General features: G+C 40.9%; 1 protein-coding gene across 5 annotated transcripts in view; it reads right to left on the bottom strand.

The window, feature by feature from the left end:
- The window catches only part of cica (capicua transcriptional repressor a), a 53,014-nt gene that overhangs the window by 11,014 nt on the left and 25,016 nt on the right, over positions 1-16,984 (bottom strand). For 3 of the 5 annotated variants that reach the window (XM_085397068.1, XM_085397071.1, XM_085397069.1), the window contains exons 5-12: positions 16,484-16,637; positions 7,650-7,749; positions 7,339-7,521; positions 6,907-7,033; positions 5,837-6,009; positions 3,285-3,417; positions 1,364-1,446; positions 230-1,061 (exon numbers count right to left, since the gene is read on the bottom strand). In XM_085397068.1, coding sequence (XP_085253194.1) covers positions 230-1,061; positions 1,364-1,446; positions 3,285-3,417; positions 5,837-6,009; positions 6,907-7,033; positions 7,339-7,521; positions 7,650-7,749; positions 16,484-16,637 — 1,785 coding nt within the window. The remainder of the gene's footprint in view (positions 1-229; positions 1,062-1,363; positions 1,447-3,284; positions 3,418-5,836; positions 6,010-6,906; positions 7,034-7,338; positions 7,522-7,649; positions 7,750-16,483; positions 16,638-16,984) is intronic. The other 2 variants (XM_085397073.1, XM_085397070.1) reach the window with 2 other exon arrangements.

Here is a 16,984-nt window from a genome sequence, read left to right as displayed (position 1 = left end):
ACAAGGTGGAATGACGTCCTGTTGCTTCTTATGAACAGAGAGTGATTAGGACGTGGGCGGGCGGCGGGCACTCATAACTCATGTCAATCATGTATCTCCCGTTTATGTAAGCCAATCAAATCTACTGTAGTGAAGGGAAGAGCAGCAGAAAGAAAAATCAAAGAAAGACATTTTTACTTTTTTTTGCCATTTTTTTTCTCTCTCAGCCAATCGTTGCTCTCTGTCTCACCTCTAGTCCCGGGGCTGACTCTGATTCCCGCCCCCGAGTGCACGCCATTGGCCAGGGCGGCATTTGCGGGCAGGGAGAGGATTTGCTGGTGAGTGAGTTGAGGGGAGGAGGGGCTCTCGGTGGGCAGGATGTACTGCGCCTGTCCCGGGGTCGTGGGGCAGGCGGGAGGTGTGAGAGAAGAGGTGGTGGCAGCAGTGGGGTGGAGCTGGAGGACAGGTAGGGGGCTTTGGATGTGTAGGGAGAGGAGCTCCACTGCTTGAGCGGGTCCCAGACCTAGGCTAGTGAGCAGGCTGCTGCCTCCTACAGGGGTTACACTGACTGGACCAGGGGAGGAGGACGACAGGTACCCACCCCCTGCTGTGATCGGCAGCTGCTGAGCACCTCCACCCCCAATCAGGAGAGTGGCCTTCTTGTCCTGTGGCAGGGTGCTGAGGGTGATGGCTCCTTCCACCGGCTTGCTGGCGATGGGGATGGGCGTGCTGGCGATGGGGCGCACAACGTTAGTCACCATCGTGGGGGCCATGCGGACGCCGACCGGGGTCAAACTCTGCTGGGCCAGCGGTGGAGGAGGCTGGGCGATGAAGAGAGAGGAGACACCCTGCCCACCTCCTCCATTTCCTTCTCCTCCACCCGCTGCCGCTTGCTCTGTCTTTAGGGCTCCCTCGCTCTCATCCTCTCCTCCATCTGCGCCTCTCTTTCTCTTCTTCTCTGACCCGTCTTCAGGACCTCCTCCGTTACCGCCACCGTTCCCTTTAGCCGAGGAGGAGTCGGAGTGAATGATGGAGGGAGAGGAGGAGGGGAGAGAGGAGCGAGCCACAGGCTGGAAGCCATGCTGGAGGGAAGAGAGAAGCACAGAGATCAAAGGGGGAAAGTTAATATGTGAAGTTCTTCTCAACTTACAGTAACTTTGAAAAGTCTGTGGGTTTTTAATGCTCGATGGGAATAAAGAAATGCAGAAAAAGCCTTAAAATAAAGCACCAACAATATGATGCTAATTTAACGCTGATGACTCAGAATCACTTTCGATCAAACAGAAAGAGCTTTGTGCTAAATTTCAAACTTTACAGACTCCAAGAACAAGTCAAATAAGACAAACACATGTTGAATGAACATCTCTTTAAACCCTGCACGTACCTGTCCATCTGGTTCATCCTCATCGCTGTCTGTCACCCTCTCTTTACACTTGAGGTCGATGGAGCCTTCAGGACATGAATCTTCTGAGGGTGAAATATCACACAACCCCTTTTATTATTAGAATAATTATTCTTTATTCACCTACAAAACATTTTAGCCTTATCAATTTCATTGATCTCTTTCTTATTTACTCTCTTCAAAAAATATCGGCACAAGTGCACAAAACGCACACAGCACACTTCAAACCTTTCATGGGTTTAGATTTTGTTTGGATGTTTGCGAGTGGTGGACACATTGAGAAGTCTCATGTGTGAGAGCATCCAGCGCTTTAAGGCTTTTTCATGAATTTTTGGCTGAAATGTCTTTATTACAGTTCATAACAGTTAAAAATAGAACAGAGGCTCTGAGGATTTCTGATTTCTTTATTCCTGTTTTATTTCACATACACCTGCTGAATCCACACACGCAGGCACGATTCACTACTCTGCCCTCCTTTGGGTCTTTTGTTAATTGTGCTTATGTCCCGTATTCACCTCAGTGATGAATGAATTCTTTCTATTCTAAGTCAGGTCTTTTTTCCTTTTCCTTTCCTTTATTTTCCCTGTTTCGATTTAACTGATACTCTTTCTTCTATTTCAAAGTGTGTCATATTTCCTTGTCTTTGTCTCCTGTTTTGTCCATGTGTCAATCTCCTTCTTTCTTCTTATTTCCTGTTTTATTTTGGTGATGACGTTCTCTTTGCCTATTGTTCCTTTGTGATTGCTGCCCCGCCCTCATTAGTTTCATCTGTATTCAGTTGTGTCCACTCAGTCCTGTGTATATACCCACTGTATTCTTGTCTCTCCACTCTCAGCTTTCAGTTTTTCTCAGTATTATCCACACACTGTAAAAAAGATGGCGGTAACGTCACTTCAGAAGTGAAGCTTCAACCCTGCATTCTTTCTAATGACCAGCAGGGGGTGATGCCTCTGGTTCCAGTTATATAGACGTCCATGTGAAAACGGCCTTTGCTGTAAACCCTTTCATTCCCACACTCGTCACACCAAAACGGTGGGATTTCACCAACCAGTGGGTGACATCATGGTGGCTACATCCATTTTTTAATGCTATTTATGGTTTTTCCTTCTATGTGTCTGCTTTAGATTTCTGCTTTTATTGTGAAATACTGGACCTAACTGGACTCTTCTAAGTATTTATCAGCCATTTAAACCTTGCCTTTTGTTTATTAATCTTGCCTCAGTTTCCTGCATTTGCATGCTCTCTCCTGCAGATCCTTAATACCATGTGTTTGTGTGCGTGACAGGGATATTTACTTGTGTCACAAAAGATCTAGTAGCTGCGTGAGCTCACAGAGGAAGATTAATGATGAAGAAAGAGACCTGCCCTGTCAGAGGCATTGTTATACTTATGAGTCACGTCATTATTATTATTTTTTTAACAACAAAAGTCTTCAGCTTCCTACTGGGCGTAGTGAAACAATAGTAGTGAACAAATTTCCCACGTGTGGGACTAATAAAGGTTATCTTATCTTATCTTATCTTATCTTAACACACATGTTTATAATAGTGAAAAGGAAGTATCCTGTAGGTTGACTGGAAAATCTACACCTATGACTATGAATTGATTTCTTCTGTAGAGCAAATGAGACAAAGGTTGTTAAGGCTGCCTGCAGACTTTCACAGCTACACTGGGAATTATGTGCTGTTGTGGTCGTGATATTTTAAGACTAGCAATTAGCAGCTGAAGTGTTATGGCTGCATGACAGAGACACTTTTTTTTTTCAAGCATTAGGTATTTGCTGACAGAGTCACACTGAGTAAGAAAACAGAAGTTTACTGGCCATCATGGGAACTGAAACTATTACTCTCTGGTTATGAAACTGTAACCTCACTAAAATCACTCTGCAGATAATCTCACTCACCCATGACATCATCGTCTCCCTCTTCCTCACAGATGACCATGCGTTCCTCATCGCTAGTCACGTCCTCGCTGGCCCCACCCTGGTACAGCGACTGAGGCGGTGGACGGCCGCGAAACAAACTTGTGCCGTCCTCCTGAAAGTGGAGAAAGAAAGACGGCACATGAAGTGATTTCTCTAAAATATATCACCGACACTGAATGACACCAGCCAACATTTATGTCCAAAATATGGGAGATTTATTTTTTTTAGGACGACAAGAGTATTTTATAGTGATTGTGACACAGAGTGCCACTAAAGTTACTGAATGTTTAAATAAAGTTTGCCCTGAAAAATGTAAAATAAATCATTTTTAAGCTACGTCCTGCAGTATAACCAGTGATCTGGAACTACTCTGTGTTTTTGGTCCCTGCACATTCTTCTCATGACACAGAGATATCACTATTTGTCCTAATTTGGTTGCAACTAGTTGTGTAATTTAATATGAGTGGGGAGGGGTATCTTTGGTGGTTTTACAATATTTCATGTATGAGTAATTGATTTGTAAACCTCAAGTTGTGGCTGTTCAATTCAGTTTTATTTCTATAGCATTAATTCACAATAGCTGCCTTAAGGTGCTTTATACTGTAAGATAAATAAGCGGCACTCGATGACAGTAGGATGGAAGAAGTCCCTTCTGACAGGAAGAGACCTGCAACATAATCAGGGTCAGGGAAGGGCAGCCATCTCCTGGGATGGTCGGGGGAGAGAAAAGTAAAAAAGGGAAAGCATAGAAGACAAATAAATACCACAGACTATGGGAGAGAGAAGACAAACATTACTGAGATGCAGTGAAAAGTGTGTAAAAAGGTCAGGGGGGAACAAAATGCTCAGTGCATCACGGGAAGTCCCCCAGCAGCTTGAGGCTATAGCAGCATACCTAAGGGATGGTTCAGGAATGTGTGATCCAGCCCTAACTATATGCTTTATCAAAAAGGAAAGTTTGAAGCTGAATCTTAAAAGTAGAGCCGGTGTCTCTCTCCTGAATCCAAACTGCGAGCTGAGAGGCCTGATAGCTGAAGGCTCTGCCTACCATTCTACTTTTAGAAACTCGAGGAACCGCAATTAAGCCAGCAGTCTGAGAACAAAGTGCTCGGTTGGGATAATATCATACTATGAGGCTTCTCAATCTACAGCAAGACCTGATCATTTAGGACTTTGTATGTGAGAAAAAGGATTTTAAGTCAGTTCTGGATTCAACAGGGAGCTAAAGAAGAGAAGTCAGTACGGGAGAAATATGATCTCTCTTTCCAGTACTCTCGCTGCGGCAACTGAGCCTCGCTCAAGCTTTTCAAGGAGCTTTTAGAACAACCTAATGATAGTAAGAAATTACAACAGTCCAGTCTCAAAGTAACAAATGCAAGAGCTGATTTTTCACATCCGTCTGAGATAGGATGTTTCTAATTTTAGAGATTTTGCACAGATGAAAGAAAGCAGACCTAGACATTAGTTTAATGTGTGCACATATCCTGGTCTAGGTTCCTCTTTCCAACTTCACTGAAGTCAGCAACTCGCACACATTGCTCGAGGCATTATTATTTATTTTGCTGTGTTTTAAAGTCACCTTTCTGATGCATGTTGCTGTGAAACAGACACCTCTTAATGCATGTTGTGGGTTACAGATGGATTAAAATCTCATTAAAATTACATGTGGTGTGTGAATTCTGTATGTAGACAGCATTTCACAAAAAATCTGGCAGACGAGGTAACCTTGGTAACAGATGCATGTGTTCCAGTTATTTACAATAAAGTCTGAGACTCACACAAATTCCCAGGAGTTTCCCCGAGAGATGGAGGAAAACAGGATTGTCTTAAAATATGGGAGAAACCCGTGAAAAAAGTGTTAGTGTTGGAAGATGTGCTGTTTATAAACTCTAAAGAAATCAGACAGAAGTAATGCAGCTATTATTAAAGCATGCATACATTCTTTACGCCCGTGGCATCAGATGAACGCCTTCAGACAAAAGCGCTCGCATGTAGGCCTACTCCTCTGTGATTAGGAGCGAAGCAGCAAACACCAGTCTCATACCTTCAAAGGCACACAAAAAGTAGAAGGCGAAACCTTTGAAGTTGGAGGCTGCTCTCCCCCAGAGCTTCCACTGGGTTTTCAGCAGCAACAACTCGAGCCCTCACACAAAGCATCGAGCGAGTCCATTTGAACTGCTTTTGAACAGCATTCGGCCAAAACGCTCTGCGGTCTGAGGGACACACGTCTGCGGTGTGCGTGCAGAGGCACACACAAACACTGCAACCGCTGAGTTCATGTGGGTTTCTTTAAGTTACTTCACTCTGTTGCTTCTTCATTTCACTCTGGGATGCATTTTTCTCTAAGAAACTTGTTAAATACACTCAACTTGACACATTAAATAGATTTACGTGGGTGTTTTTCTGAGAAATTACACTGTTTGGTAAGTAACCAGTTGGTGGTATCCAGTGATCTGAAACAGCTTTCTTCACAGTCTTAAATCTCCTGAGTCTGTTTGCTGCCTGGCAGCTACAGATTAACAACCTCGCACCTTCTCCAGGTCTCTCTCCCACTCCCTCTGCTCCAGGGTGTGCACTGCACTCTGGGAAAAGGCTCGGGGACGGTGAGACGGCCCCCCAAACATCCCTCCTCGACGCTCCGATGCCCCCGGCCATCCCGAGCCTCCCCCCTTCCCTTCCAGCACCTGGGACTCTGAGTGGGCATCTGGGGAAGAGAGAAGAGCAGACTCAGAACAAAGATCAAATATCACATTGAATCATCAAGGAGCGGATCAATACAGCTTCAAATCAATACGTTTATACTCAGAAACGCTCCTTTATATTCTGACAGTCGAGGGGTTTAGTTATTGTTGTCCATACTGAACAAAAGCCTGACACTTGATACAAATGTGTGTAACGCTTTGTGCATTTTATAATAAAATACAAGCAAATCCCTTTATTACTGAAGACGAGGCTCCTCCATTATAGCAAATAATCTTAATCACAATGACTTTGTGATAATTTAATACTGATATTCAGCCTTCCCCTGGCTCATCTAGAGAAACATTGTGAGTTTTATTTCCTCTAGATGGAGCTTTTTAAACAACAGCTCTCTTTGACTCGTCTTTCCTGAAAACAGAGTGAGTTTGAGCTTTTAGGGAGGGGTAAAAGAGCACAGGTGTAACCTAAAGTGGTCTGTTTATGTCACACCAAGACAAAAAAGGTGAGAGTAAGAGTGCTGATGGCCCCTGATCTGAACTTGCCAGCTGACTGGGGTCATTCTATAATCTGCTCATGCTGCTTTGCATTTTGATGTGGTGATTTTTTTTTGTGGGTATGAAAATGTAAAATCACCTGAGTAAGAAATGGATTTGTACAGTTCACCAGTATTTTTTTGACTTGCTTGGAAAAATTGTTAAATTTCGTAATATTACTATATTACAGCTAGCAAACTCGATACGTTTTATACATATAAATTATGTGAAGATCTAAAAAAAACAATGCTTCATAGCAACAGTTGGTATTAAAATTCACTGCAGAACTTATGAAGGTTCGAGGCGATTCACAGATGGTTTTTTTCCCTTTAGCTTAAAAATGCAGATTAGAGGTGATCATCACACACCTATGCTCTCTGACATGCTCCTCTCCCGTGGCTCCTTTGGGGTACCCCGGCCCTCTGACAAAGACTTTCTGCGGTCCTTGTTACACCACTTCCAGTCTGGGTGGGCTCTGAAGTGGGCCTCTTTCACCTGAATGAGGAGAAAGATGAGGAGGAGGAGGAGGAGGAGGAGAAAAGGTCTTCAACTTTCTGTTGATGCAGTTTCAGTTTCTGAATACCAGCTGTGCAGATTTCACAGCTCGTGAAATTTCCCCCAGTTTTTTTTTATCTGATAATTACAGAGAAGCCACTTGAAACTGGATGTTTACAGCGGCTAATGTGTTAGACTTGTTAGCAGTAAACTCAATTCAAAACATTTAACCAATTCATTACAAGAAAAAGCACAGAAGTAATAAAATAGGAGGAAAGAAGAAGAATTTGAGGGTGTTTGTTTACCTGAAAGGCCAGATCATGGTACTGCTGCTTTTCATTGGGCCCTAAAGCGTACCACCACTCGCCCAGGATCTTGCTGACTGTGCGGTTGTCCTGGTTGGGATGTCGCTGGTGCACCAGGGCCCGGTGGCGTTTACTGAAGATCATGAAGGCATTCATGGGACGGCGGATGTGGTCCTTTTCCCTCTGGTTAAAGTTTGGCAGAGGACACGAGTGTTTATTGTAGTGACATTTAACAAGCAATCACCATCTGGTGTTCCACTTCTATTTTTTACATCTTGTCTGCTGGTTGACTGGGTGCACTCCGGACTGACCTTTCTGTCTCCGTCCTTAGGCAGTGCACTGAGGGACTGTGTGCGTCTCTTAATGGTTCCAGTGGAAGGCGATGGATCGTTGGCCAAACCCGGGGAAAACCTGCATCCACACAAAAAGAAAAGTGAAACTGAGACTCTGACTGAGACGGGAATTCAAGGGAGATTCCTCAGTCTGAGGCTTTATCCTCTGTCCAGACGTTTTACCACAGTTTCCCAAAAAATAATATCCATCCACGAATGACTGCATTGACAGGAAGCAGAGTGACACAGAAAATATTACAGGAGAAGAACTCAAAAGAAAGACCAGAGATTCCTTTGTGAGGACCACCTTCGACATTCCCATTTTTCCCTACAATAACTTTAGATAGAAGATGATCCTGGTATCATAAATGTAAACGGGAGACCTTTCATGAACAGCCCCCTACCCCACAGGAACATTTAAAATGCAGTTCAGTTTTGCTATTTAAATTTCAACATAGCTTATGATACTGATCCTCAAAGTTGGCAAAAGTCATTCTAACAAAATGTGATTTTGGCTAGAAATTGTGACACTTGAAATATATTCGTCATTACAAAGCGAATATAGCAACACATTAGAGTCCTACTGGGATGAGTATCCATCATCAAGTGATGACACAAAAATGTAAAATGAATACAGACGTGAGAAGACTTACATCGCCAGGCATATGTGAGCCTGGCTTTAATGTTTATTTTCTGAGAGCGATAAGCCCCAGTCAGGGAGCGAATCTGTCTCCAGTCTAACTATAAAACAATCCCAGAGTATGGAAACTAAAACTAGGTCAGCACTGATATCACAAGTCTGTGTTTTAGGGTTTTCTGGAGTAACATTTACACCTTTTAAATATAAAAGCATACTAGTGTGGCTACATACTCCAAGTCAGGAAAGCAATGCAGCAGAAGGGTCTCTGATGCAGTAGTGCCTGCTTATTCAGATATCTCACTCCTCCACCTCATATGTTTTAAATTTGTTTCACAAATTTGCTGCAGGAAGGGAAGGTTCAGCTCACTGTGGCGTTTCATATGAAGTAACCACTTAACCAGTATGAAATGTCGTGCTGCAGAAACCACAAAAAATGTTTCCTTTTTAGTGGTTACCTGCAGTTTTCTATGCAATCATGAAATAATGGAGCAGTTCTTTCCATCTGTGTTGCTTTTTCCACTTCGTGTATCTTTCATCTGCTGTAAATTTAGTTGGCACGACGTTTCTCACCTCTTCGAGACTCGGTGGTAATTTCTAATTATCAAAACAAGGCTGGGTTTTTAAAAAAATCCCCTTTGCTACTCACAAAAAACCAAACAAAAGATATAAATTAATGAATAAATAATTAAGTCATAGAAATAAAGGTTTGTGGTGGAATGTGGTGGATGAGTCGTCTCAGACTGATGAAACAAACGGCTTCAAAGTCTTGTGGTTCAGCAGCAAACACTTTTGTATCCCTTGCCACAGGGCAGCAGGGTGATCAGACTGTGGCTGATATTGTCTTTTAGTAGCGTTTCAGCTCTGTGCAGACACCTCAAAGCGACCGTCGCTATCATTAAGCCTGCTAACTACTGAGAATGTATTCAGTGAGTTCCACTGAAACGGCTTTTTCTGCTACGAAACTGCATTTCCCCCCCGAGACACTGAACTGGTTCTGGGAAAAGGGAACCAAACATACATAAACATACATTAGTTTGACCTGCTGCTGTAAACAGCAGTTAAAATAAATGGTAAATGCAGTGATGTGCTTTACTTTTTTTAATATTATTTCAACATTACTGTTGTTTATATTAGGCTGCTTTGAGTCTCTAACATGCTGGGCTAAAACATGATTTTGGCTTTAGATTTGGTTACAGTTTTTAACAGTCACACATGGCAGATATGGGACCAAATCACTACCCACCTCTATGTACTCTGAGGGCCTGAAACTCAGAACATTTTCATAATATGAAGTTCAAATTTTGTAATTATTATATAACTCACATTAACTAAAATTATAAATAAATTAGCTGATTATGAGGGTATCAGGTGGGATCAGGTTTGTTTAACCTTACATGGAATAATCATCCATGAGTATAAGGTGATCGTGATTGCAGAAAACAGAGATTGTTGTTGTGAATACAATACTGGAAGTATTAACTATCACCAAAGGAAGAAACATCCAAAAATAAACTCTTTCACAAGCTAAAAAAATGGTTTGAATGCATTTTTTTTAAATTCCAAGTATTGCTGAATCAAAGTGTTTGCTTGCTGTTTTGAGCAGTGGTGTCAGAGGAAAACAAGCATCAGATAATAAAAAGACAAAAGAAATCTGACAGAATGCACAAAAGCTTAACTAATCTGTGAATTTAGATAGTGGTTAGACTGAGTGTTGATTCTATCTAGTTTTTGTTTCTTTGTATTAGTATTTTAGTTGCTCACGAAAGTGAAAAAGACTGTATTGGATCAGCAGAAACTGCATGGGTATCGGTACAGGGATGAGAAAGTGTTAATAAGCCATATGCATTCATTGCTTGACACGATTTTTTATAGACCACCAAGAAAACAGAAATATTTTTAAAAATCTGTCAAAGCTTTGTGTAAAACTAAAAATTATATCGGTATTGATTAGGGGGAAAAAACAGAAAAAACTAACTGAGTTTCAGAAAAAAGTCAGACATTAATCAAGTGTGACATTTAACTTCTAAAACAAATTTTTCTTCTCATAAATGCGTGTAAATAACTGTAATTCGGCATGTGAATCAAAAAATAATCATGGACATTACTATATTTTGAGTTTTTCGTCAAGCAGTACATTTGAAAATGTACATTTTAGTATTAAAAATACAATTCTGATTAAAGAGATTGCACATACTGGTGGAACAACCACTACAGAAACATAAAAAATGATTTTGGTCATTACTAATACTGTTAATTTAGTGTAGCTAAGAAATAAACCTTTCATTGTGCGGTGGTCTAATGAATTTATTAAGAACTGTACAGGTGTTGATAAGAGTTCACTGTACTCAAGTACAGAAACCTAACTAAACTGTACAATATTAGATTATTTTTATCAACACAACAATAGAAAAACATGATTTTACAGCTGTTGCTGCAGCTGATGACAGTTTTTTGTTACGTATGAATGAGCAGTTTCATAATAACAAGTAAACGAAACGCTAACCTTATCTTCAAAAGACATGACTGGTCATTTTATGAGAAAAAACAAAAGACGGATTTAGTGTCGATTAATTGGAAAATTTAACTTTTAATTATGATATTAAACTTGACGTAGGGGGAAAGTAATGAAACTTACAGGAATGTAGAAATACTAAGAATTAAAATGTGAACATACCAGTTATCAGTATTAGAAAAGATTATCTGAGGGCATCTGCAGAAGAATAATAGTTTAGTGTTGACTCTCAGACTTTTTCCTGAGAGCGACAGGAAACACAGGAAATCTTGTTGCTACACTTGGTGTCAGATAAAAGGAAATAATAATAAAAAACTCTGTTTAGAAGAAAAGCTTTTGTGAGCAGGCAGACAGAAAGTCTGTTAGACAGTGAACTCGGTGTCAAGCTGTGACTACATGAATATGGTGTTTTTTTTCTTCTCCTTTTCTTTTCTACTCAACATTTTTGGCAAATATGGCAAACACAAGAAAAAGAAAGAATAAATAAACAAAAGCAGATGAAGGCACAAGAGTAATATTTACAGTGTCCATGGAGATAATGATTAAGCTATGGGAAACAAGGAAATATAAAAAAAAACAACACAATAATGAGTCAGAGAGTTAGGATGGGGTAAAAAGATATTATCGGAATAACAAGCTTAAGAAATGTCTGCCAAGATATTACACAGAAAACCCCTCAAAACAGTCATTAACAAAGCCAAGTTTATAGCACATTTTAAACAACACAGCACCATCGTATGGAAAATAATAATTAAGACTTTTACTTTATTAACTGATTAGAATATCAGGGTTGAGCCTTTGGGGAAGGTTACATACATAAGCATGATTGATCCAAACAAAGAGACTTGTGTTCCTGTTACTTTTGAAGATCTGATGAAGAAAAACACATTTTAAGCTCTGATAACACAGTCATTTTGTGAAAGGTTGAAAACCTCTTTGATGGTGTTGCTGAATTATATTAAATGCCAAAGCCACCCAAAACAGGAATGTTATATATAACTGACACCATGGCATTATGAAATCTAAATGTAACTTATTTGGTTTAGTACTGTCTCTGTTTCTGATGCTGAAGAACATAAAGTTAGTTTTGACTCAGAGACATGGTACTCTGAGACTCTCAATCAGGCAGTTTGGAACAGTGGTTGTCCTCATAGAGCCGATCGATGGCTGATTCAGGAAACACGTGGGCTACTCATATTCATGACAGTAACTCGATATTATAGTGCAGGTGTAGGTATCTTCGCTGTATCTTCAGTGTTTGTGGCCCATAACGTGGATTAGTGCAGAATTATTCAGGTTTTCTGCTGAGACTTGGACTGAGCTGGTAATGAAGGAGTAACTATATGGACAACAAGTAATGTAAAAACATCTCTTAATGTTTGAATTCAGGTGTTTTCGTTGCCGCAGGTGTATAAAATCACAAACACAGAGCCATGAGGTCTGCCTTTACGAACATCTGTGAAAGTATGGGTTACACTGCAGAGTTTGAGCGTGGTGCTGTAATAAGATGCGTTGTGAGATTTCCTCTCTCCACTCTCAAATGAAGGTAGTATTACTGCAGGAACCACAGCAACTGAGCCACAAAGTGACAAACCACGCAGAGCTACAGAGCGCCGAGTGTTGAGGCGCAAAGGGTGTTAAAATTACCGCCGTTCTGCTGACTCAACAGTCTGCAGAGTTTCAAAACTCCTCTGGTATTAACATCAGCATGAAAACTGTGCACTGGGAGCTTCACAGCATGAAACCCATGTTGTGAAGGCTGAGCAGCTCCTATAGGTGACATGTATAAGTGTCCCGGTACTTTTGTCCATACAGTGTACAAAGTCTTCAAAATTAGATACTCGCTCTTAGCCCTCAAGTAGCCAAATATACAATTCATGACCCCAGACCAGTGTTGGGAAGGTTACTTTTAAAATGTATTCAACTACAGATTACAGATTACATGCCCCAAATGTATTTTGTAACGTATTCCGTTACATTACTCAATGAGAGTAATGTAATATATTATCATGTTTTTTACAGCTACATAAATGTACTATTGCTGTGTGAATTATTACTATTACTGAAGGTTACTAGCCCATGAGGCTATGCCTGTAACACAAAAATAATTATTTGAACAATAATTTTTAAAAATATTTCGTCACGTCATTATGCAGGCCGCAAGTAGAGGTGACATAGGCCGTGAGATTGAGACACAGGCATTAGAGCCTCTTAATGCGTGTTTTGTTTGGGGTTTCCACCGGCGTGGGATTACCAAAAATATAGAGGGCATAGCATAACATATGTACTCCGTTACTCCCCAACACTGCCCCAGACACATATGTAAATATGCTGATGTGGTAGTTTTGACTGTAAAAAAGTTTCCCGACATAAATTTATGTGAGGAAATATTTTCACCTCTACTCCAACTGTTCATTGTTTTTAATGACAATTGGTCCATTGGTGTGGGAAGGCCAACGGTAATATATATGTGCTTTTTGACATCACAGCTACTGATTTGATTGGAATTTCCCACGTCTGTGTGTTGAAGCAAACCTACGCTAACAGATTTAGCGTAGCAACATTTGCTGTTGCAGAAGATGTTTCTGCACACGTACAAACAAAAATCTTAAATATAAGCCTGCAACTAACGGTAAGGTAAGGAGGTCACAGTTACTAAAACTAAAATAGCTCGGCGACTTGAGGGTTAAATAATTTAAATAGTGTTTTTCTCATGGCATGGTTATGTTTAAACCACACGTTAAACATGGCACACAAGCTTCCGTCTGGGAGTTTGGCAGATTTCACGGAAACAACGTCGGGAGTTTTTTGACTTTTAAGCCAGTTTTTAATCAGATTTAATTACCGATTCTTCACATGCAGCAAATGTTATGGTTCTCTCCCCACTCGCTCAGACAGGGCCTTAGTGTTTGCTAACAGGAACAACTGCCAAGTGGAGACACTTTCTTCTAGAAGGACTTTGGGTAAAGTCAGTACTGTTTATAGGCGTATGTGTGAATGTGCTTGTGTAGGGGGATGTTTCACTTTTGTGTGGCAGTGAACAAAAGCAGAAAAAGAAAGCAAGAGACTGGGAATGGACCGATAACAAGAGGCTGATAACGAATAACATAAAAACAGGGTAGTGGAGCTAATATACCGGCTCTTTTTAAATGTGCAGACTTTTTGTTTTTATTAATGCCGCTGTCCTCTCCATTGAGATGTAGGCAGATAACAGGTGTAAGCAGTGTAACGTTAAGATATTGCTGATCTATTTCTTTTGGCGACAGCAGCCTTTGTGAGCCTAGTGACCCTGAAACATTCATAACCACACTACCAGCCAGACAGCCGCGCAGCTCGTCTGAGTCACTCTGAAAGAGCAATAACCCCGCCAGATGTAAAGACACAGCCTGAGACTGAGAGGAATGAACAAGCACAGACTATACAACTCCTGCCAGACACACACACACACACACTTAAACACACACACACACCGATGCAGCTGATAGAAAAGTTGTTTGTTTCTTTTGAATTCTGCTGGCAAAGGTGGATTTCAATACACCTGTTCCAAGTGTAGAGTCCTTGAGAGTTTTAAAGCTGGAGATTCAAACTATACCGACAAACTGCATCTAATATAATCCACAGTTACTACCCGCTTTCATGAGTCATACCGAGAGTCGCAGAAAGGAAACAAACACTATGTATGAAGTGTTTGCTCAAAATGAGTTGACACCATTTAAATGGAGCACGAAGGGACAGAAGGTCCCTGGTTAACAACACTCTGTTGTTTCAGCGAGACTCTGAAAAAAAAAACACAAAAACTTTAGAATAAAATATCCTCAGCAGCAAGTGAGGGGACCAGCAAGCAGCTACTGATAAACAGATTTCCAGACTGTTTGCTATTTCGCTCTAAGAAGTGACTGAGTTCATATGTGAGTAGCAGACAGATATAAAGACTGCACTTGCATGTAAATAAGACCTAAACCGCTTCGGCAGTCGACTGGCTTCTGATTGGTCAGGGGACCACGCTACCCTCTACACTTGAATTTAAATTCAATCTATTGTTTTTTGTGATTATTCCACTTCTTCTCCAACAGCACTCATAAATGTTGGCCTCTGTACTCAAAAAAGTAATATCTTACATATAATCTGCTATTTTTTTTAAAACTCTAACTGTATATTTTGGAGAAAAGCAAAAAGCAACTTGTTTTTTAAGCGTATCAGTTAGAATTACTTTCCCCCCCCTCCTCATTGCCAACACTTGGAAGAACGGCTTAACAAAAGCAATATTTACATACTCTGATAGCACAGAATATGGGCTGGGGTCATCATCGATAAGAGCTTAGACTTTAAAGACACAACGTTATCCTTGTGGTTCCTTATTTTGTGTGCACGGCCTGAGACGACTTATTGCATCATTACCAGTGAACCACATGAATCCTAGGCTACAGTCCCACACACAGGCTCAAGCCTCTATCCTAATGAGGTTACACACAAGAGCTTTTTTTAGTGTTTAAGTATCAACACAGGGCAAACAGAACAAAGTGCACTTCGCAGGAAAATGTTGAGGCCATGCAGATTGTGCTGTAATGGAGGCTACAAGCCTCAGCTCTACTTTTGTGACGTGTTAAAAATCAGGCTTTGGCTGCTTGTTTGAGGTCAGCAGGCACATCATTATTAGTGTTTTTGTTCGCATGCCTTCTTTGCAGTTGTTTGCAAAGAGTCGGGCCATTTTTATTTGTATAGCTCAGTGGTTTTCTAGCTTTTCTTCAAAGAGAAATCAAGCTTTCATCTGCAGAGAAAAAGCCCTTTATGCTATCCAGAATGACATGAATGACAATTTTGATTTTATTGTCAGATGAAGACGCTTTTGCAATAAGCCCCACTAAAACTAAAACCCCACTCCTCATCATCTGACAGTTCCACACAATCCAGCACACGTTCTTGCCGTCTCTAGTTAACATCCTGTGCTCTTTTACAGTAGCCAAACTTTCTCTGAAAGGGGACCCTTGGTCTTCAAGTGCCTTTCTAACTCATTTGGCACAATGGCATTAGTGGTTACCTCCTCAAAAACAAATGACACACTCATGCTGAAAGCCGTTGACACCCCCAGTCCAGCTGAAGTCATAAACAGGAAACTTTTGGAGTAATTTCTCCTGATAGGGGTTTTTATTTGTTTTCTCCACACAAGAAATCTTCCCCCTCACAAATGTTGTCCTCTCTACCAATCAGGACCTTTGATGTGTCATTCAGGGCACTGAATGTATGTAAATTCCATTTGTGCAGTTAAAATAATAAAGCTTGGTTGACTTAAAATCCCATGGCACTCCTGGACTCATGTACACTCACAACCACTTCTATAGTCTTGAATCATATATAAAGGTTCAAAGTGCTTCACAGGAATAAAAACTCTTTAAAACAATAAGAAAGAAAAAACAATTAAGAAATTCCAGGTCACTTTAACAGCAGTGGGTACTTCCTGGTCTTAATGCACTTTCAAATCATGCGCTTGTCCTTTGATGCCCACAGGAACTGAAGTCAGCTGACTGTAGTGTGTTTTATGGCTTTAATCCTCAATATCCAAGCAAATAAAACATATGAAAAGACCCTGTACGCGTCGAAACATCACTCGCCAGAAAGAAACTCTGCATAAAATGAAAAAACAAACAAACATTTTGTACTTACGGGTCATCTGTGTCACTCTCCATCTCGCTGTCCACCCCACCCCTGTCTGTAGGAGGATTGTCATTCGTTGGGGGTGGACATGATGGCGATCCTCTCTCCAGGTCTGGAGGACCTGACCGCCCGTCACTCACCAGAGCTACAGCACAGCGAGGCTCTGAAAATATTATCCAAAAAAAGCGATTTATGTGCCAGTTAGTGGAGAAGCTTTATGAAAGTAACAGTGGCGTATGTGTAAACACGGGGCTACTCTGCATGCAGCTTGCTGATGGCAGGTATTCTGGCCAACTGTCTGTGGGAGGTGTGACAAGCTCTGACTCAATCTATGTTATAATCTATTGCTGTAGTAACAAAAATACTTGTGTAAGATGGAGGCAAACATAAAGAAACTGTTCTCTGAAAAGTTAAAATCTAAATCTGTACATCAAATAAGTGCGTCCATTAAATCCACAGACTGAAAGATTTAGCCGAGTATTCCTTGTATTTATTCTGTTTTCAAGGTTT

Source organism: Rhamphochromis longiceps, linkage group LG22 (genome assembly GCF_057381845.1).
Source record: "Rhamphochromis longiceps isolate RC_006_pf linkage group LG22, R_longiceps_female_GT1.1, whole genome shotgun sequence".
Classification (NCBI taxonomy): Eukaryota; Metazoa; Chordata; class Actinopteri; order Cichliformes; family Cichlidae; genus Rhamphochromis; species Rhamphochromis longiceps.
Note: the sequence above shows the minus strand (reverse complement) of the source record. Positions and strands in the feature narration are given on the sequence as shown.